Genomic DNA, 20141 nt, shown 5'->3' with positions numbered 1-20141 from the left:
TTGTACTAAAAACAAATCAACCAACCCCCTGAGATTGTCAGTAAATAAGATGGCTCCTGGGTCTGGGGCTGTCATAAATATAAAGGGAAGGGTAACAACCTTCCTGTATTCAGTACTATAAAATCCCTCCTGGCCAGAGGCACAATATCCTTTTACCTGTAAAGGGTTAAGAAGCTCATCTAACCTGGCTGGCACCTGACTCATGATTTTTCAATGCTTAGGACTGGCAACACTGGGAGTCCCTGCGTTGAAGACCCATGTAAAGATCTGCCTGGGAGCCTGCATGTGCAGGTGGAACCCGTCTCACAGTGCACTGCTCGGGAGCACACCGGGTCTGGGCTGCCGGCACCTGCAGGACTTCTCCAGGAGAATAAGAGGAGCTACTCCTAGGGTTGCCAGGCATCCAGGTTTCGACCCGAACACCAGGTTGTAAAGGTGCCCTGGCGGCTCTGGTCAACGCCACTGACTGGGCTGTTAAAAGTCCAGTCAGCGGCACAGTGGGACCAAGGCAGGCTCCCTGCCTACCTTGGCTCCATGCAGCTCCCAAAAGTGGCCAGTGTGTCCTGCTCCAAGGTGCAGGTGCGGCCAGCAGCTCCACGCACCGCCCCCGCCACAAGTGCCAGCTCCGCAGCTCCCACTGGCCAGGAAATGCAACCAATAGGAGCTGCAGGGGAAGTGCCTTCAGGTGTGGGCAGCACACAGAGCCCCCTGGCCTCTCTGTCTAGGAGCCAGACATGCCAGATGCTTCCAGGAGCCGCCTGAGGTAAGCATTGCCCGCCCAGAGTTCTCATCCCAAACCCCCCTCCCACATCCCAACCCCTGCCCCAGGTTGGAACCGCCTCCCCATTGGCCATTGTCTCTGAAAATTCATGGCCACTGGGGGAGGTCCCCGACCATTGGAAAAAGGGCAAATAGAGTATCCATCTTTTAAAAAAAGGGAAGGAGGAGAATCCAGGGAACTACAGACTGGTCAGCTTCACCTCAGTCCCTGGAAAAATCATGGACCAGGTCCTCAAGGAATCCATTTTGAAGCACTTGGAGGAGAGGCAGGTGATCAGGAACAGTCAACCTGGATTCACCATGGACAAGTCATGCCTGACTAACCTGATTGCCTTGTATGATGAGATAACTGGATATGGGGAAAGCGGTGGATGGGATATATCTTGACTTCAGCAAACCTTTTGACACGGTCTCCCACACTATTCTTGCCAGCAAGTTAAAGAAGTATGGGCTGGATGAATGGACTATAAGGTGGACAGAAAGCTGGCTAGATCGTCGGGCTCAACGGGGAGTGATCAATGGCTCCATGTCTAGTTGGCAGCCGGTATCAAGCGGAGTGCCCCAGGGGTTGGTCCTGGGGCCCGTTTTGTTCAATATCTTCAAAAATGATCTGGAGGATGGTGTGGATTGCACCCTCAGCGAGTTTGCAGAGGACACTAAACTGGGAGGAGAGGTAGATACGCTGGAGGGCAGGGATAGGAAACAGAGGGACCTAGACAAATTAGAGGATTGGGCAAAAGAAATCTGATGAGCTTCAACAAGGACAAGTGCAGAGTCCTGCCCTTAGGACGGAAGAACCCAATGCACCGCTACAGACTAGGGACCGAATGGCTCGGCAGCAGTTCTGCGGAAAAGGACCTAGGGGTGACAGTGGACGAGAAGCTGGATATGAGTCAGCAGTGTGCCCTTGTTGCCAAGAAGGTCAGTGGCATTTTGGGCTGTATAAGTAGGGGGCATAGCGAGCAGATCGAGGGACGTGATCGTTCCCCTCTATTCCGCATTGGTGAGGCCTCATCTGGAGTACTGTGTCCAGTTTTGGGGCCCACCCTACAAGAAGGATGTGGAAAAATTGGAAAACGTCCAGCGGAGGGCAACAAAAATGATTAGGGGATTGGAACACAGGATTTATGAGGAGAGGCTGAGGGAACTGGGATTATTTAGTCTGCGGAAGAGAAGAGTGAGGGGGATTTGATAGCTGCTTTCAACTACCTGAAAGGGGGTCCCAAAGACGATGGAGCTCAGCTGTTCTCAGTGGTGGCAGATGACAGAACGAGGAGTAATGGTCTCAAGTTGCAGTGGGGGAGGTCGAATATTCGGAAACACTTTCACGAGGAGGGTGGTGAAGCAGTGGAATGGGTTCCCTAGGGAGGTGGTGGAATCTCCTTCCTTAGAGGTTTTTAAGGCCCAGCTTGACAAAGCCCTGGCTGGGATGAGTTAGTTAGGGTTGGTCCTGCTTTGAGCAGGGGGTTGGCCTAGATACCTCCTGAGGTCCCTTCCAACCCTGATCTTCTCTGATTTCATCAGGCCCTTGGTGACTTGAAGACATCTAAGGTGGCTGAGTCATTTTTAACTCGTTCTTTCCCTGTTCTAACCTCTGCTCCTGTTCAGTACGTGGGACGTCCAATCCCCGTGAAACTTTTTGGTGAAAACAAAGAAAAGTCATTTAGCACTTTCACCATTTCAACATTTTCTATCATCGTTTCCCTCCCCCCTCGTTGAGTAACGGGCCGACCCCTTCCATGGTCTTCCTCGTGCTTCTAATGGATTTGCCAAATGTTTCCTTGTTACCCAGTATGTCTCTAGCTAGTTTGTTCTCATTTTGGGCCTTTCGAATTTTGTCCCTACGTATTTGTTTATATTCCTTTGTCATTTCACCTAGTTTCCACTCTTGCGTTTCAGATCCTTGACGATCTCCTGGTTAAGCCGGGGTGGTCTCCAGCCATACTTCTCTCTCTCTCAGGGCAATCGTTTCCTTTTGCACCCTTAATCACGTCTCAAAAAACGACCAAATCTCTCAAACTCGTTTTCCTCTTACACTTGCTTCTCACAGGATCCTACCTACCAACTCCGTGAGTTTGCTAAAGACGGACGGCCTCCTTGAAATCCACTGTCTTTATTGTGCCGTCTTCCGTCGTATCCTTTCCCGGAATCACGAACTTGTCTTCCACATTCACATTCTCAACCAGTTCCTCCCCCTTCGTCAAGGCCTCGCCCCGAGTTGCTTTCTCCACCTTCTGAGCGAAAAAACGGCCTCCAGGGCGGTCCAAGGATTCGTCGGATCAGCTGTCCCCTGCCACGTTGTTTTCCCGACGGACGTTGTGGTAGTCGAAGTCACCCGTGGCCACCAAGTGCCGGGCTTCGGCTGAGTTTGTTAAGTTGTTTCAAACTCGGCTTGTCTTACCAGTGTCCCGTTTCCCACCCCGGCGCCCCCTAGCAGACATTCTTCCTCCAAACGGCCAACACGGGGAGACAATTTGCCCCGCTTGGCGGGCGGGGCGGGGGAGTACACAGGGGAAATGACACCCGCTCCCTGCAGGACCCACATTTCAAGCCAGGGGGTTCTCCAAGAAACAAAGTTTATTGCCCAGAACAATTCCCGCCGCATTATATATATATATATATATATAAAAAAAAAAAGCTTCTCATCTCACAGCCCAGTGTATAAACTTGTGTCCCCCACCCCCACCCCCCCAACATACAACTTCACTAACACAAATAACCCACGGGAGAAGAAAAGGTGGGGGTAGAGATTCCAACGTCATCTCCCCTCTGCCCCCCTTCCCCGAGGTCTGGGTAGAAATGGCTCCTTCTCCCCCCGCCCCCGTAGTGACACCCCTCCCCCCAAAGCCGGTGTCTCCCCAAAATTCAGGGGTAGGGGGTGTATTTACCATGACCCCCCCCTCCAAATATGTAACAAGGGAAACTGGGTTTAAATATGAAAAAAATAATACAGAACCGGGGGAGAGGGGGATGCCCCCCCCCCCCAAGTAAAAAACGGTCCCCCAAAAGTCTGGTTGGCGGGGGCAGGAGGGAGCTGGGATTAGCTGCCTCCCTCACCCCGGCTTGAACAGTTCCAATGCTACAGAGTTAATGCCCCTTCCCGCTGCCCGTCCTGGGGTTCGGGGTGCCCCCCCCAGAGTGGGGGAGGAGGCGGTGTCCGCGTGGCCGCATCCGGAAGGGAAGAGGTGGGTGCGTGGGGGGGGGCGTCTCACACGCTGAGTTTGCAGTGGCAAAGCTCCTTGTACATCTGTCGCCGGAGCTTCGCATGTCCTGCTGGGTGAAGGTGAACGCCCGGCCCAGCGCCAGGAACTTGCAGTACTGGGGGGCGGGGGGGGGGGGAGAAGCAGAGTTAACCAGGGGCACAGAGAAAAAGTTTTCCCCTCTAGGGGGCGCCAGCTCCCACCCAGGCCCCGGGGGGCGGGGAATGGGGCCCGGGGGCCTGTCCCCTCCAGGGGGCGCCGGCTCCCATCCGGCCCCAGTCTGCGTGAGCTGAGTTCGTCGGGTCTCAGCCCGGCTCATCACCAGCGTGGGTGGCGCGAGATGCGGCCCACCACTGCGACGGGGAAAACGCACGGTGGGACTTGGGGGGTGGGGGGGAGAATGCGAACGGCGTCCCTGCAGCCTCCACAATGGGTGGAGTTGGCAGGTCTAAGGGGGGCCTAGTGGCTGGGGGCTGTCAGTGTGCACAGGGGGAGATCCGGGCGATGGGGGGGGGGGGCGCCAGTGAGGAACCGCTGCTCCCCCCGGCTCCCCCACCAGCGCCAGCCGCCGCTCACCTGCAGGACAAAGGCTCCACAGTCACTGTCGTTATTCTGCCTGGCCACGTTCTGGGGAGAGGGGAGGGGAGGGCGAGTGAAGTCCGAGCACCCCCCTGCCCGCGGCAAGAGCCCGGCCCCCCCCTGCTCTGACCCAGTAGCCCCCACTCCCCTCCCAGAGCTGGGGAGAGAACCCAGGAGTCCTGGCTCCCAGCCCCCCCTCCCCTGCTCTGACCCAGTAGCCCCCACTCCCCTCCCCGAGCCGGGGAGAGAACCCAGGAGTCCTGGCTCCAAGCCCCCATTCCCCTCCCAGAGCCGGGGAGAGAATCCAGGAGTCCTGCCTCCCAGCCCCCCTGCTCTGACCCACCAGCCCCCACTCTCCTCCCCGAGCCGGGGAGAGAACCCAGGAGTCCTGGCTCCCAGCCCCCCCGCTCTGACCCACCAGCCCCCACTCCCCTCCCCCGAGCCGGGGAGAGAACCCAGGCGTCCTGACTCCCAGCCCCCCGGCTCTGACCCACCAGCCCCACTCCCCTCCACCAAGGCGGGAGAGAACCCAGGAGTTCTGGCTCCCAGCCCCCACCCCCTGCTCTGACCCACCAGCCCCCACTCCCCTCCCCGAGCCGGGGAGAGAACCCAGGCGTCCTGACTCCCAGCCCCCCGGCTCTGACCCACCAGCCCCCACTCCCCTTCACCAAGGCGGGGAGAGAACCCAGGAGTTCTGGCTCCCAGCCCCCACCCCCTGCTCTGACCCACCAGCCCCCACTCCCCTCCCCCGAGCCGGGGAGAGAACCCAGGCATCCTGAGTCCCAGCCTCCCTGCTCTAACCCACCAGCCCCCACTCCCCTCCCCGAGCCGGGGAGAGAACCCAGGAGTCCTGGCTCCCAGCCCCCCCCGCTCTGACCCACCAGCCCCCCACTCCCCTCCCCGAGCCGGGGAGAGAACCCAGACATCCTGACTCACCATCTTAAAGGAGCCCCTCCAGCCATCTCTGAAGTCCGGCCGATCCTTCTTGTCTGCTTCAGCCTGGAGGTACCTACAGATGTGCTGGGGGGGGTGTTGAGGGGGGGCAGGAGGAGCACAAAGGGGGTGACTCAAGGGGGGGGGGGGAAGGGGCCACCTGATAGGACTGCCAGGAATTAAGGGTGCAATGGGTGCCCCCTGGAAAGGACAGGCCCCGTGCCTCGTCCCCAGAGCCAGCCAGGCCCCGCCCTGGGGCCAGGTGGGAGCCCGCGCCCCCCTGGAGGGGACAGGCCCCGCCCCCTGCCCCCCCCGCCCGGTTACCTTGGGGGCGCCCCCTGGAGGGGACAGGCCCCGTCCCCTGCCCCCCCGCCCGGTTACCTTGGGGGCGCCCCCTGGAGGGGACAGGCCCCGCCCCCTGCCCCCCCGCCCGGTTACCTTGGGGCAGCGGCGGTTGAGCGTCCGCTGGGAGTCGAAGTAGGTGATGCTCTTCTGCCTCACGTCCACGGAGACCAGGGACCAGTGCACCTCCAGGTGGATGGGGATGAGCAGCAGGTCCTTGTTGAAGATGTCCACCTGCGGGGGGCGCCCCACGCACTCAGCCAGCCAGCCAGCCACCTCCTCCAGCCCCGCCTGCCGGGGGAGAGCGCCCCCTGCCCAGCCCCCCAGCCCGCTGCCTGCCCCCCAGCGCCGCCCTGGGGCCAGCCCCGCCTGCTGGGGGAGAGCGCCCCCTGCCAAGCCCCCCAGCCCGCTGCCTGCCCCCCAGCGCCGCCCTGGGGCCAGCCCCGCCTGCCACGGGAGAGCGCGCCGCTGCCGGCCCTGCCGAGCCCCCCAGCCCGCTGCCTGCCCCCCAGTGTCCCCTAGCGCCGCCCTGGGGCCAGCCCCGCCTGCCACGGGAGAGCGCCCCCTGCCAAGCCCCCCAGCCCCGCTGCCCTGCCCCCCCAGCGCCGCCCTGGGGCCAGCCCCGCCTGCCACGGGAGAGCGCGCCCTGCCGAGCCCCCCAGCCCGCTGCCTGCCCCACAGTGCGCCGCCCTGGGGCCAGCCCCGCCTGCCACGGGAGAGCGCCCCCTGCCGAGCCCCCAGCCCGCTGCCTGCCCCACAGTGGTCCCCTAGCGCCGCCCTGGGGCCAGCCCCGCCTGCCACGGGAGAGCGCCCCCTGCCGAGCCCCCCAGCCCGCTGCCTGCCCCACAGTGTCCCCTAGCGCCGCCCTGGGGCCAGCCCCGCCTGCCACGGGAGAGCGCGCCCTGCCGAGCCCCCCAGCCCGCTGCCTGCCCCCGTCCCCAGCGCCGCCCTGGGGCCAGCCCCCGCCTGCCGGGGGAGAGCGCCCCCTGCCGAGCCCCCCAGGCCCGCTGCCTGCCCCCCAGCGCCGCCCTGGGGCCAGCCCCGCCTGCCGGGGGAGAGCGCCCCCCTGCCGAGCCCCCCAGCCCGCTGCCTGCCCCCCAGCGCCGCCCCTGGGGCCAGCCCTGTCTGCCAGGGGGAGAGCGCGCCCTGCCAAGCCCCCCACCTCGCTGCCTGCCCCCCCAGTGCCGCCCTGGGGCCAGCCCCGCCTGCCACGGGACAGCGCCCCCTGCCGAGCCCCCGCCCCACTCCCTGCCCCACAGTGTCCCCTAGCGCCGCCCTGCGGCCAGTCCTGCCTGCCAGGGGAGAGCGCCCCCTGCCAAGCCCCCCCCCACTCCCTGCCCCACTGCATCCCCTATCACCGCCCTGTGGGCCAGCCCTGCCTGCCAGGGGAGAGCGCTCTGCCAAGTCCCCCACCCCGCTCCCTGCCCCACTGTGTCCCCTAGCGCCGCCCTGGTGGCCAGCCCTGCCTGCCAGGGGAGAGAGCCCTGCCGAGCCCCCGGCCCCGCTCCCTGCCCCACTGTGTCCCCTAGCGCCGCCCTGGGGCCAGCCCCGCCTGCCAGGGCAGAGCACCCCCTGCCAAGCCCCCCCACCTCGCTGCCTGCCCCCCAGCGCCGCTCTGGGGCCAGCCCCCGCCTGCCACGGGAGAGCGCCCCCTGCCAAGCCCCCCAGCCCGCTGCCTGCCCCCCAGCGCCGCCCTGGGGCCAGCCCCGCCTGCCGGGGGGAGAGCGCGCCCTGCGAGCCCCCCAGCCCGCTGCCTGCCCCACAGTGTCCCCTAGCACCGCCCTGGGGCCAGCCCCGCCTGCCACGGGAGAGCGCCCCCTGCCGAGCCCACCGCCCCACTCCCTGCCCCACAGTGTCCCCTAGCGCCGCCCTGGGGCCAGCCCCGCCTGCCACGGGAGAGCGCCCCCTGCCAAGCCCACCACCTCGCTGCCTGCCCCCCAGCGCCGCCCTGGGGCCAGCCCCGCCTGCCACGGGAGAGTGCCCCCTGCCAAGCCCCCCAGCCCGCTGCCTGCCCCCCAGCGCCGCCCTGGGGCCAGCCCCGCCTGCCACGGGAGAGCGCCCCCTGCCAAGCCCACCACCTCGCTGCCTGCCCCCCAGCGCCGCCCTGGGGCCAGCCCCGCCTGCCGGGGGAGAGCGCGCCCTGCCGAGCCCCCCAGCCCGCTGCCTGCCCCACAGTGTCCCCTAGCGCCGCCCTGGGGCCAGCCCCGCCTGCCACAGGAGAGCGCGCCCTGCCGAGCCCCCCAGCCCGCTGCCTGCCCCCCAGCGCCGCCCTGGGGCCAGCCCCGCCTGCCGGGGGAGAGCGCGCCCTGCCGAGCCCCCCAGCCCGCTGCCTGCCCCACAGTGTCCCCTAGCGCCGCCCTGGGGCCAGCCCCGCCTGCCACGGGAGAGAGCCCTGCCGAGCCCCCCAGCCCGCTGCCTGCCCCACAGTGTCCCCTAGCGCCGCCCTGGGGCCAGCCCCGCCTGCCACGGGAGAGCGCCCCCTGCCAAGCCCACCACCTCGCTGCCTGCCCCCCAGCGCCGCCCTGGGGCCAGCCCCGCCTGCCACGGGAGAGTGCCCCCTGCCAAGCCCCCCAGCCCGCTGCCTGCCCCCCAGCGCCGCCCTGGGGCCAGCCCCGCCTGCCACGGGAGAGCGCCCCCCTGCCAAGCCCACCACCTCGCTGCCTGCCCCCCAGCGCCGCCCTGGGGCCAGCCCCGCCTGCCGGGGGAGAGCGCGCCCTGCCGAGCCCCCCAGCCCGCTGCCTGCCCCACAGTGTCCCCTAGCGCCGCCCTGGGGCCAGCCCCGCCTGCCACAGGAGAGCGCGCCCTGCCGAGCCCCCCAGCCCGCTGCCTGCCCCCCAGCGCCGCCCTGGGGCCAGCCCCGCCTGCCGGGGGAGAGCGCGCCCTGCCGAGCCCCCCAGCCCGCTGCCTGCCCCACAGTGTCCCCTAGCGCCGCCCTGGGGCCAGCCCCGCCTGCCACGGGAGAGAGCCCTGCCGAGCCCCCCAGCCCGCTGCCTGCCCCCCAGTGTCCCCTAGCGCCGCCCTGGGGCCAGCCCTGCCTGCCAGGGGAGAGCGCCCCCTGCCAAGCCCCCCAGCCCACTGCCTGCCCCCCAGCGCCGCCCTGGGGCCAGCCCCGCCTGCCACGGGAGAGCGCCCCCTGCCTAGCCCCCCAGCCCGCTGCCTGCCCCCCAGCGCCGCCCTGGGGCCAGCCCCGCCTGCCACGGGAGAGCGCCCCCTGCCAAGCCCCCCAGCCCGCTGCCTGCCCCCCAGCGCCGCCCTGGGGCCAGCCCCGCCTGCCACGGGAGAGCGCCCCCTGCCGAGCCCACCGCCCCACTCCCTGCCCCACAGTGTCCCCTAGCGCCGCCCTGGGGCCAGCCCTGCCTGCCAGGGGAGAGCGCCCCCTGCCAAGCCCCCCAGCCTGCTGCCTGCCCCCCAGCACCGCCCTGGGGCCAGCCCTGCCTGCCAGGGGAGAGCGCCCCCTGCCAAGCCCCCCAGCCCGCTGCCTGCCCCCCAGCGCCGCCCTGGGGCCAGCCCTGCCTGCCAGGGGAGAGCGCCCTGCCGAGCCCCCCGCCCCACTCCCTGCCCCACTGCGTCCCCTAGCGCCGCCCTGTGGCCAGCCCTGCCTGCCAGGGGAGAGCGCCCCCGCCAAGCCCCCCACCCCGCTCCCTGCCCCACTGTGTCCCCTAGCGCCGCCCTGGGGCCAGCCCTGCCTGCCAGGGGAGAGCGCCCCCTGCCGAGCCCCCCACCCCACCCCCTGCCCCACAGCGCCCCCTAGTGCCACCCTGGGGCCAGCCCTGCCTGCCAGGGGAGAGCGCCCCCTGCCGAGCCCCCCACCCCACCCCCTGCCCCACAGCGCCCCCTAGTGCCACCCTGGGGCCAGCCCTGCCTGACGGGGGAGAGCGCCCCCTGCAGAGCCCCCCACCCCGCTCCCTGCCCCACAGCGCCCCCTGCCGCACTCACATTTTTGGTCCAGCGTTTCACCCCCTCGTACCCCTTCGTTCGTAGCTTATCGTAGAAAAAACTGTTGAAGAAATGAACCTGGGGAGGGAGGAAGCCTCTGTTTAGACACCAGCAGCCCCAGGCCCGGCCCTTCCACCCGGCCGGGCGCAGCAGGGCCTCTGGGCTGCCCCAGCCCCACGGCTCTAACCACCAGCCCCCACTCCCCTCCCAGAGCTGAGGAGAGAACCCAGGAGTCCTGGTTCCCAGCCCCCAACCCCGTCAACTCTAACCACCAGGCCCCACTCCCCTCCCAGGGCCGGGGCTTCTCCGACTCCGACTGCTGAAGTGGTGGGGCAGGCCTGATTTACCCCAGTGGGGGGTGCAGGGGAAGCCAAGGACTGGGGTAACAGGGGCTGTAGGTCGGGATCGAGGGGTGTCAGTCCCCATCAGCTGCAGGTTGCCACCTAGTGGCGGTTCCTTAGAATGGCACCTCGCCACCCCGAAACTCCAGGTAAGAGGGCGCTCACCTTGTCTGGCACCGTATCCATGACGAGGTCCCCGTACATGTTCATGACCTGCGCACGCAACAGTGAGAAAGGACAGAGGGTTAGGGGCACCCCACCCCACTCCGGGCCTGGTGCCCGGCGCTGCGATGCGACCCCCTCTGGGGCGGGGCGGCTGGTTACACAGAGACCCCCCCTCGCCCGGCGCTGAGATGCGGCCACCTCTGGGGCGGGGCGGCTGGTTATACAGGGACCCCTCGCCCAGTGCCGAGACACCCTGGGGCTTGGGGGCCAGTACTGACTGCCAGGGGAGGGCCCCCTGCCCCGCAGCACCCCCCCACCCCGGTGGGCTTGCTGAGCGCCCCACCTGGTCATTGAGCCAGTTGGGGCCGTAGAGCGTCTGCAGGTCGTCCATGGTCAGCACGTGGCGCTTGTAATTCACCCGGAAGCCCCTCACCATGGCGTTGCCCGGCATCCGCTGGTACGACTGGATCAGCTGCTGCACCGTGCCCTTCCTGTGGGGTGGGGTAGCCAGGGGTGGGAGGCAGGCATGAGAATGGAACCCAGGAGTCCTGGTTCCCAGCCCCTCCCCCGGCTCTAACCCACCAGCCCCCACTCCCCTCCCAGAGCCGGGGAGAGAACCCAGGCGTCCTGGCTCCTAGCCCTCCCCGGCCCTGCTCTAATCCCTCCCGGGTACCTCTGTGGCGTGGAAAACTCTTGCTGGAAAATGTCTTCTAGCTTCTCCACCACCTCATCGGTGCTGACAGGGATGAGGCTGCCGTAGGCCTGAAGGAACTCATCCAGAATGCCTGCGGGGTGGAGAGCAGCAGGATAGAACAGCTGAGGTGACAGCGCTGGGGGCTGAGATGCGGCCACCTCTGGGGTGGGGCGGCTGGTTATACAGGGATGCTGCAGTCAGAGACCGCGATTCATCTTAGCTTGCGTACGAAAAGCAAGCCTCTTTCCACCACTGATGCTCATAAAAAACCCTCCCCGAGATCACCGCATTGCAGGCTGTCTGCCTGAGTTGGCAGGCAGCCTGAGACCCTGGCTCACTGGTGCCTCATGTCCCCCGGACGAGCGAAGGGGGATTTTAACTCTGAAACCTAGTGATGGTGCCTGGTTTTCTCTGGGTCTTAACTGAGCAGGGAAGCATGGAGAGTCGCCAAAGGTGAGGAAGCCAGAAAGCGGCACTGCCCGGCGGCATGGCTGCGTCCTGTCCTAATCCCTCCCCTTCACCCCCCCAAGGCTGCTGAACGAAAGCCTGACACCTTGTGGTGGGAGGTCAACGCTACACCCGTTTTGGCATGACGTCCTCCTGCACTCACCCCTCCCCTGCCTTCTCCCCACCTTTATTGGGGGGCCCCGCATAGGGGGGCACCCCCTCCCACGCCCTAGCTCCTTACTCTGTACGCAGGTGACATGTTCCTCCCGCAAGGGGCTGAGTTGTGCTGCCTTCTCCCCGGGCGGCGCCTCTCTCGGGGGCCCTCCGGGCCCATCCTTGGCCCGGAAGAACTCCTCCACCGCGTGGGCCCCGCCGATGCTGCAGACGTTGCTGATGACGATGCTGGGGTCCGAGGAGGCGGCAGCCAGGGCTCCGAGGTCGCCGTCGGGGGCCAGGGAGGCGAAGCCGTTGGGCAGGGCGCCCGCGGGGCCTGGGGAGGAGACATGGGGCCCGTTACGCTGCAGGGAGGATGGGTGTAAGGGTCCTATGGGTCCAATTCCACCCCCCTCTGCCATAGCCCCTTCCCATAACAAGCAGTGAGGCCCCCCCGCCCCCTCCTGGTTACCTGGGTCCCCGTCCAGCGTGGGCGCCTCTCTCCTGCTCCCGGGGGGCGACCGCTCTGCCGGGAGCCGGGCGCCGTCCTCCCCGCCCACCTCCATGGCGCCGTCCGCCCGCTGCAGCTGGGCGTACTGCGGGTACGGGGAGGAGCCGGGCTCCTCGCCCATCAGCGCCCCCAGCAGGGTGAGCCGGGGGGGGCGAGGGGGCGAAGGCCCCACCCAGGTGGTAGTCCAATCGGGGCGAGGGGCGGGGCCGGAAGCGCAAGGGGCAGGGCCCTGGCTTGGCCCCGCCCTGGCAGTCCTCCTCCTCCTCCTCCAGGGGGCAGCCTTTCAGGTCGTCGTCGGGCTGGGAGCCGGGCGAGAGGGAGGAGCGAGTCCGCTTGGCGCTGCCCCGCCGGCGCCCCCGGCAGGCCAGCTTGCCCCACAGCTTCCAGGGGAAGGCCAGGGAGGAGCATTTGGAATACAGCAGCATGCGGAAAGCCCGCCGGGCCCGCTGACGCCGTCGCAGCTGGCAGCGCCGCCTGCTGGCCCCCAGGAGCGGCGGCCGCCCCCCGGCGAAGGGCCAGTCCGGGCCTCCGCTCCTGGCCACCTTCTCCCCGGTGGTTTTGCTCCGGGCCCAGCCCGCGACGCGAGGCAAGTCCCAGTCGCCGGCGTGGCCTTCCTCCTCGCTGTCGAAGCCCGGGGGTTGCTCTTTGGTGTAGGCCAGCCGGCGCCCGCCTTCGAAGCAGCCGCCATGCTTGGGGGCCGGGGGTTGGGGCTCCTCCCAGTCCTGGGACGCCAGGCGCAGCCTCTCCCGCCTCGGGGGCTCACGGAGCCCAGGGCTGGGGCCCCACAGCTTCTTGGCCTGGATGGTTTCCTTCATGGCTCCGACGTGCCTGTAGGGAGCGGGGGACAAGGGTAAGGGCTGCCAGCCTCCTGCTGCACCGGATGCCAGGGAGATCCTCGACTCACTGCCATGCCACCCATCCCGCGCCTCAGTTTCCCCCATGCTCCTACTCTGCTGGGTACTGAGGGAGGAAGGGTGGCAACACACCTCACAATGGGGGAGTCACCGTCAGCGTAACAGGGGACCTCTGATCCCAGCTGGGACCTGGCACAATCAGGCCAGGATCTGCCCAGACCTTATCCAAATCCAGTCGGGGTGTCTGGGCCAATTGGGGGGCATCCCTATCTTGGGGTTGGGGGTGGGGAGAACCTCGATGCCAGGGGGACCCCAATCCCGGTCGGACAGGGCCTGTGCAACACTCAGCATAAGTCCTTGCCCAGTTCGAATTCCTAGATGCTACCGTAATGGGCTCTCTTGAATCGGATTGAGGCTGGTTTGGCCAAATTTGTTTCACCCCTGGACAGGGACCCATTGATTCTGGACCAATTTGGGAGCCTCCACGTGTCTTCCGTTGGCCTCTGTAGCTGTGTCGCTCCCAAAATATGAGAGAGACGAGCTCTCGGGGACCCAGAGAGCGTGCGCGTGGAAGCTCAAACCCGTCTCTTTCGCCAGAGGAAAACGGTCCAATAAAGGGTGTCTCACCCCTCCTGGTCTCTATATTAAATCACAATACGTTTGCGTGTCTGACTGAAAGCTCTCTGAATCCTGCGTCCCATTGTGGTGCCCACAACTTAAGGACGAGGGTGGTGAAGCACTGGAATGGATTCCCTAGGGAGGTGGTAGAATCTCCTTCCTTAGAGGTTTTCAAGACCCAGCTTGACAAAGCCCTGGCTGGGATGATTTAGTTGGGGTTGGTCCTGCTTTGAGCAGGGGATTGGACTAGAGAACTCCTGAGGTCCCTTCCAACCCTAATCTTCTTCTTCTATGATCCATCGGAGAGGGGTCAGAGAAGAGCCGTAGGAATGATTCAAAAACCAGCCTTAGATTGAGAGACTCAAAGAGCTCGGTCTCGTTTGCTTGGCAAAGAGAAGGTGAAAGGGTGACTTGATCACTCTAAGTATCTACCTGCGGAACAAATATTGCATAACGGGCTTTTCAATCTCGCAGAGAAAAGTCTAACACCATCTCTGTGCGCACTGACAGCCCCCCAGCTAGAGACATGCACGGGGGGAAAAAAGGCGTACAGCTTGGAAAAGGAGACGACTAAGGGGGGATACGATAGAGGTCTCTAAAATCATGACTGGTGTGGAGGAAGTAAATAAGGAAGTGTTATTTACTCCTTCCCAGAACACAAGAACTAGGGGTCACCAAATGCAACTAATAGGCAGCAGGTTTCAAACACACAAAAGGAAGTGTTTCTTCACACAATGCACAGTCAACCTGTGGAACTCCTCGCCAGAGGGTGTTGTGAAGGCCAAGACTAGAACAGGGTTCAGAAAAGATCTAGATACGTTCATGGAGGATAGGTCCATCAACGGCTATTAGCCAGGATGGTGTCCCTAGTCTCTGTTTGCCAGAAGCTGGAAATGGAGGACAGGGGATGGATCACTTAATGATTCCCTGTTCTGTTCATTCCCCCTGGGGTACCTGGCATTTCCACTGTCAGAAGACAAGATACTGGGCTAGATGTACCTTTTGTCTGACCCACTCTGGCCGCTCTTATGAGAATAATTAAACACTGGAACAACTGACCAAGGATCGCGGTGGATTGTCCATCACCGACAATGTCTAAATCAAGATCAGAGGCTGGGAATTCGGAGGAGAACCTAACTGGTCTGAAGACAGAGCTTCAGCAGTTTAAGAACGGGATTATCTGACAGCGTTGCCCAGTAGGGCAGGGGATCTTGTCTCCATGACGTAAGAGGTCCCTTCCGGTTCTGTTGTGCATCTGTGCAGCGCTGGAATCGCCAGATCAAATCCAACCAGCCTCAGACACTTCAAACAAAGGTGTAAAAACCCTACAGATGGGGGATAAACTACCCCCTACAAATGTCTCATCTTGATCTCCGCGATCGGCTTTAAATCCCGAAGCATGAGGTAGGTTTAACTGCCCTTCCAAAACTCGTTAGCGTTCACTACCCTAACTCTGGATATTCCAGAGAGACGGCCAGTCCCTCTTTGTATCTTGTTACGTTGCTGGCCTGAAGCAGAGAGTTCCGCCGATTAACTGCAGTTAGACAATACGTGCAAATGAAAAGGTGGCGAATTCAAACCTGATCAAAGGAAATTCATTTCATGGACTGTCCCCTTGTTCTTGTCTCAAGACAGAGACAACAGAAATTCCCAGTCCGTCTTCTTTATCCCAATATGGTTAAGCAAGACAGAATTTAATTATTTTTTATAATTCCGATGGATATAATATTTATGTTGATTTTTCAGCCTTTCCCATGATTTTTAGTCATTTACATTTTCACAGTTGTGCAAAATGATGGGATGCCTTATTTTAAATGTTTTTATCTATTTCAAATTTTCACAGCTGGGCAATAATTTAATGACAGTAAAAGTCGAGCTCCAAAAAGCTAAAGATTTACAACCGTTTAAAACACGGACTGTCAATAGCACACGTCAAAACTGATTTAAGGATATTGGCTTCCTTCACCTAGCCGTGAATGTCAATGATCATCGATGAAAATATTTTCTCATCTGTCTGCGTGCGTACACTGAAATCGACTTTTACTTAATCGTCCCAAGTCTAATTATTTTATGGACTTTTAGCATCTCCCCTCTTATTTATCTCCTTGCGAAGAAGATTCATCTTAGAAGCTCGCTTGATTACAGTCCTGGGGAGAAAATTCCGGGGACTAAATTCTTTAAGGTAGCAGAGAAATGCAGATCAAGATTTTAACGGCTGGAAGTTGAAGCCAGGCAAATTCTGATACGTAGGGCCCTACCAAATTCACGGGCCATTTTCACGGTCATAGGATTTTAAAAAATCATCAATGTCATGATTTCAGCTCGTTAAACCTGAAATGTCACGGTGTTGGAATTGCAGGGGTCCTGACCCAAAAAGGAGTCGTGGGGGGAGTGGGGTTTGCAAGGTTATTGTAGGGGGTGTTGAGGTATGACTACCCTTACTTCTGCCCTGCAGCTGGCGGGGTGCTGCTCTCTGCTTGCACAGCTCTGAAGGCAGTGCCGAAGTACAGATAGCAATACCATGACCCCCCTTAAAATAACCTTTTTTGGGTCAGGACCCCCAGTTTGAGAAATGCTGGTCTCCCCTGTGAAATCCATATTGCAAAGGCACACAAAAGACCCGATTTCACAAGGGAAGACCAGATTTCACGGTCCGTGACGCGCTTTTAGTGGCCGTGAATTTGGTAGGGGCCTTACTGACGTGGTACCAATTTGTAACAGTGAGGGGGAGTCGCTGTTGGAACAAATTCCCACATGGTGGATTTTCCATCAATTGAACTCTTCCAAGCCAGACCAGATGCCTTTCCAGAAGACGGTGCATAGTCCAACGCAAGTGAGTGGGTAACATTTAATGGGGATATAACTGGGTCAGACTCATTAGATGATCTGGCCTTAAATCTAACAAGCTGAAAGCTATGCTGGTATAAGCACCTTCCTATCAATATAACTGTGCCACTCTAAGCTACGACTTACTATTACCAGTCTAGCTTCTTTCACTCCAAGAGGGTGTTTTTAATATACACTATACTCCCGTTTCCCCTTTTATCCGAACCTCTGCATTACCCAAGGAAGGGATCTGGAGAACGCGGAGGTTCAGATCATAAAGCAGAGACCCCTGGGCAGGACTGAAGACAACAACCCCTGCCGCTGATTCAATTTCTCTGCACTCTCGCGTACCCAAAGAAATTCCGGGTCCCCCGGGGCATTTCGGATAATGGGGAGCGTACCGGCATAAAGCGGGGCTTTGCTAGAAAAGCTGCGTCCAAAGCAGCGTGCCTAGTGTAGACACGACCTGCTGCTGAAATAGAAAGCTTTCCCAAGGTACGCACAGCAAAGACGTGACCTCCCTGCCATGGAGGAAAGAGGCAATTGGGGGGCAGGGGGGGACACAAAGAGCCATGGGCACGGGGTGAGACTGGGGGGCCCTGGCATGGGAGAAGGCAGAATGGAGAGAGAATGGGTCACCCTGGTATGGGGCTGAGAAGGGAATCGGGGTGCACACAGAACCACTGGCATGGGGGAGGAAAATTGGGGACACACAGAACTTCTGGCATGGGGGAGATTGAGGGACCCCAGTATGGGGGGGGAGAGTCCCTCGTGTGGGGGAGGAAGTGAGGGACCCTGACATGGGGGAAGGAGGCAATGGGAGGGGCACAGAGAGCCCCTAGCACGGGGAGCGGAGGGAATGGGGATACAGACAGAGCCCCTGGTATGGGGGAGATGGGAAGAAGCTGCAAGAGAGGGGGATGGGAGGTGGTCCCAGGGAGCCTGTCAGGGGGTGGGGAATGGCGGGAGGCAAGGAGCTGCCCACATCCACCGTGAGCTCGACTAATCCAGCTGCGGAGCGTGCGTGCCCTCTTGTTCGCATTACCGGGCATGGACCGGGAGGCCAGGGCGCTAGGCAAAGACACCCAGAACAAAGATCTCACTACCTCAGAGACGGCAGCGTCACGGGCGATGCTTGGGATCGGGCAGCAAGGACCAGGACAGCAAAGACAAGCCGGCGATAGAGATGGGGAGGGGGCCAAGAGTTGGGGGGGAGCCAACGACCTGCGGAGCTGCATGGGGGCGGGGGGGATGAGCAGCACTTGCTGAGGCCAGGAGAAGGCTGAGCCAGCGACCGAGCCGGGAAAGGAGGCGAGTTCGAGCGAGGGACGGGAAAGGCACCTCGACGCCGCAAGAGTCAGGACCTTCTGGGTTGGAACGGCCGCAGAGATCAAAGCAGCAGCAAAGTCGCATGGTTTTTCACTCGGGGGTCAAGCCCGGGTTTTCAGGGGGTGGGTTAGAGAACCCGAGTTAAGCCCACGCCGCAGGGCGGCCGTACCCCCAGGAGCCCGGCCGGATTCAGAGGCCGCCTAGAGGGGAGGCAGGGGCCTGAGTCCAAGCCCGACAGGGTGTTTTGTAAGCGACCCCCCCGCCCAGCCCCGATCCGGCAGCAAAGGGCCAAGCCCCCCCATGGCGGTGCTGGGCTCTCCGGCAACTGGGGGAAGGGGTGGACCCGGGGGGGGGTGTCTCTTCCTCCCCTTGTCACAGCGCCGGGGGGAGCAGGGGGGCCGCCCCGGCCAACCTCACTGAAGCCCCCCCCCGGGCCTGGGTATGTGGCGAAAGTATGTGGGACAGGGTATGTGGCGAACGGGGAAAGTGCCTCGGACCCCAGGCAAAGCTCCCACGGGGGGGCGGGACTGGTGGGGGGGGGGCTCTGCCCTGAGATCCCCTCAGCCCCCCCAGGAGAAGATCAAGGGAGGAAAGGGGAGCTGGGGGGGGACACAAAGCCTCTAACACCCCCCCCAGAGCGGGGAAGGGGAGGAGCGGACCTGGGTGGGAACAGGGCGAGGGGGGAGGGGGCGGCGGACCGCAGTGGGGACAAGGCGAGGGGGGGAGGGGAGGAGCGGACCCAGGTGGGGACAGGGCGAGGGAGGGGCGGCGGCGGACCGCAGTGGGGACAAGGCGAGGGGGGGAGGGGAGGAGCGGACCCAGGTGGGGACAGGGCGGGGGGGGAGGGGCGGCGGACCCGGGTGGGGACAGGGCGGGGGGGGAGGGGCGGCGGACGCGGGAGGGGACAGGACCGAGGGGCGGGGCCAGTCACTCACCCCCCCGGAGAGCGGGGCCTCGCTCCGGCTCCCTGCGCCGCCGCCGCCGCCGCCGCCGCCGCCTCCCAGGACCGAGGAGCCGCCGGCGCCGCCCAATGGCGTCATCAACCCGCGCGCCCGAAAAAAAAAGGGGGGGGCCGCGCGCGCCGCGTCACCTCCGCCGCCCCGCCCCCTCCCCCGGACGCAAGCGCCGCGTTACGTCACGTTCCCGGCGCGCGGCGTCACTCCCTCCCCTCTCCGCCTTCGCGCTGCGCGCTGCGTCACCGCGCTGCCTCCTTGGGCGGGGCCACGCCTCGCTCCTGGGGTGTTACGTCACGGCCACGGCGTGCGTCCCTCAAGAGGGAGGGGGCGGGGCCTGATCCTTCCCGTGGGAGGGAGGGGCTGGGAGAGGGAGCCTGGGAGGCCGCGGGGCATTGTGGGACAGGCGGTCACCCCATGTGCCCCAGGGCATTGTGGGACAGGAGGCCACGGTCGCCTTGGAGCATTGTGGGATAAGTCGCCCCATGGCATTGTGGGACAGGAGGCCGCAGTCACCCTGGTGCATTGTGGGAAAGGAGGCCACAGTCGCCCTGGTGCATTGTGGGATAGGTTGCCCCGGGGCATTGTGGGACAGGAGGCCACGGTCACCCAGGCACATTGTGGGACAGGAGGCCATGGTCACTCCGGGGCATTGTGGGACAGGAGTCTGCGGTCGCCCCGAAGCATTGTGGGATAGGTCACCCCAGGACATGGTAGGATAGGAGACCACGGTCACCCCGGTGCATTGTGGAATAGGTCGCCCCGGGGCATTGTGGGACAGGAGGCTGTGGTCGCCCCAAGGCATTGTGGGACGAGAGGCTGCCCTGGGGCACCCTGGAACTGGAGATGGTCCTGGGGCATCATGGGACACTAGGCTGCCTCGGGGCACTGTGGGACTGGAGACCATCCTGGGGCATTGTGGGAGAGGAGCCCACCCCCGGGGCATTGTGGGACAGAAGGCCACTTGGCACGATGGGTTGGGGCACGAGGCCACGTCCTGTCACGGAGGGCTGGCAGAGCCCTGCACATTTTTCTGGGAAGGCAGCCTCCCCACCCCCCCACTGCCTCAAGGCATCGTCTAACAGCTGCCACGTGCTGAGGCTGAGAGGGGTGACCCAATGACTCCCTTCTGGGCCCTGTCCCCTGTACAAGACCAACGGCCCCAGCCCAGCCCTTGCGCTGCAGCCGGGCTTGGAGATGAGGTCTGCTCTGCCTCCGCCTCCCCACGTACTGCGGCTGGGACTCGGCCTTCCACGGCACTGGACGTGATTTGTTGGAGGAAGAGGCAACACAGCTGCTGGAAAGGGAAATCACGCCTCGCTGATCTACTACAATTCTTTCAGGGGATCAACAAACACGTGGTCAGTGCATCTGGCATACCTGGACTTTCCGAAAGCCTTTGACAAGGTCCCTCACCGAAGGCTCTTAAGCAAAGCAGGGATAAGAGGGAAGCTCGTCTCATGGGTCAGAAACTGGCTAA

At 63.4% G+C, this 20141-nt stretch overlaps 1 protein-coding gene across 1 annotated transcript; it reads right to left on the bottom strand.

Annotated features, from left to right (window-relative positions):
- Nucleotides 1-3407: 3407 nt before the first annotated feature.
- SENP3 (SUMO specific peptidase 3) lies at nt 3408-18840 on the bottom strand. The gene is given in 14 exon segments (XM_077806826.1): nt 3408-4044; nt 4047-4098; nt 4557-4607; nt 5496-5579; nt 5931-6068; nt 9771-9848; nt 10277-10324; nt 10620-10767; nt 10950-11061; nt 11659-11907; nt 12043-12232; nt 12234-12909; nt 16731-16848; nt 18640-18840. Coding segments are annotated over 14 exon segments (2109 nt in total). The 5' UTR covers nt 18749-18840; the 3' UTR covers nt 3408-3988.
- Between the last annotated feature and the right edge of the window lie 1301 nt (nt 18841-20141).

This window comes from Eretmochelys imbricata, chromosome 28 (assembly GCF_965152235.1).
Source record: "Eretmochelys imbricata isolate rEreImb1 chromosome 28, rEreImb1.hap1, whole genome shotgun sequence".
Classification (NCBI taxonomy): domain Eukaryota; kingdom Metazoa; phylum Chordata; order Testudines; family Cheloniidae; genus Eretmochelys; species Eretmochelys imbricata.
The sequence above is the reverse complement of the archived record's forward strand: the minus strand, read 5'-3'. Positions and strand labels throughout refer to the sequence as shown.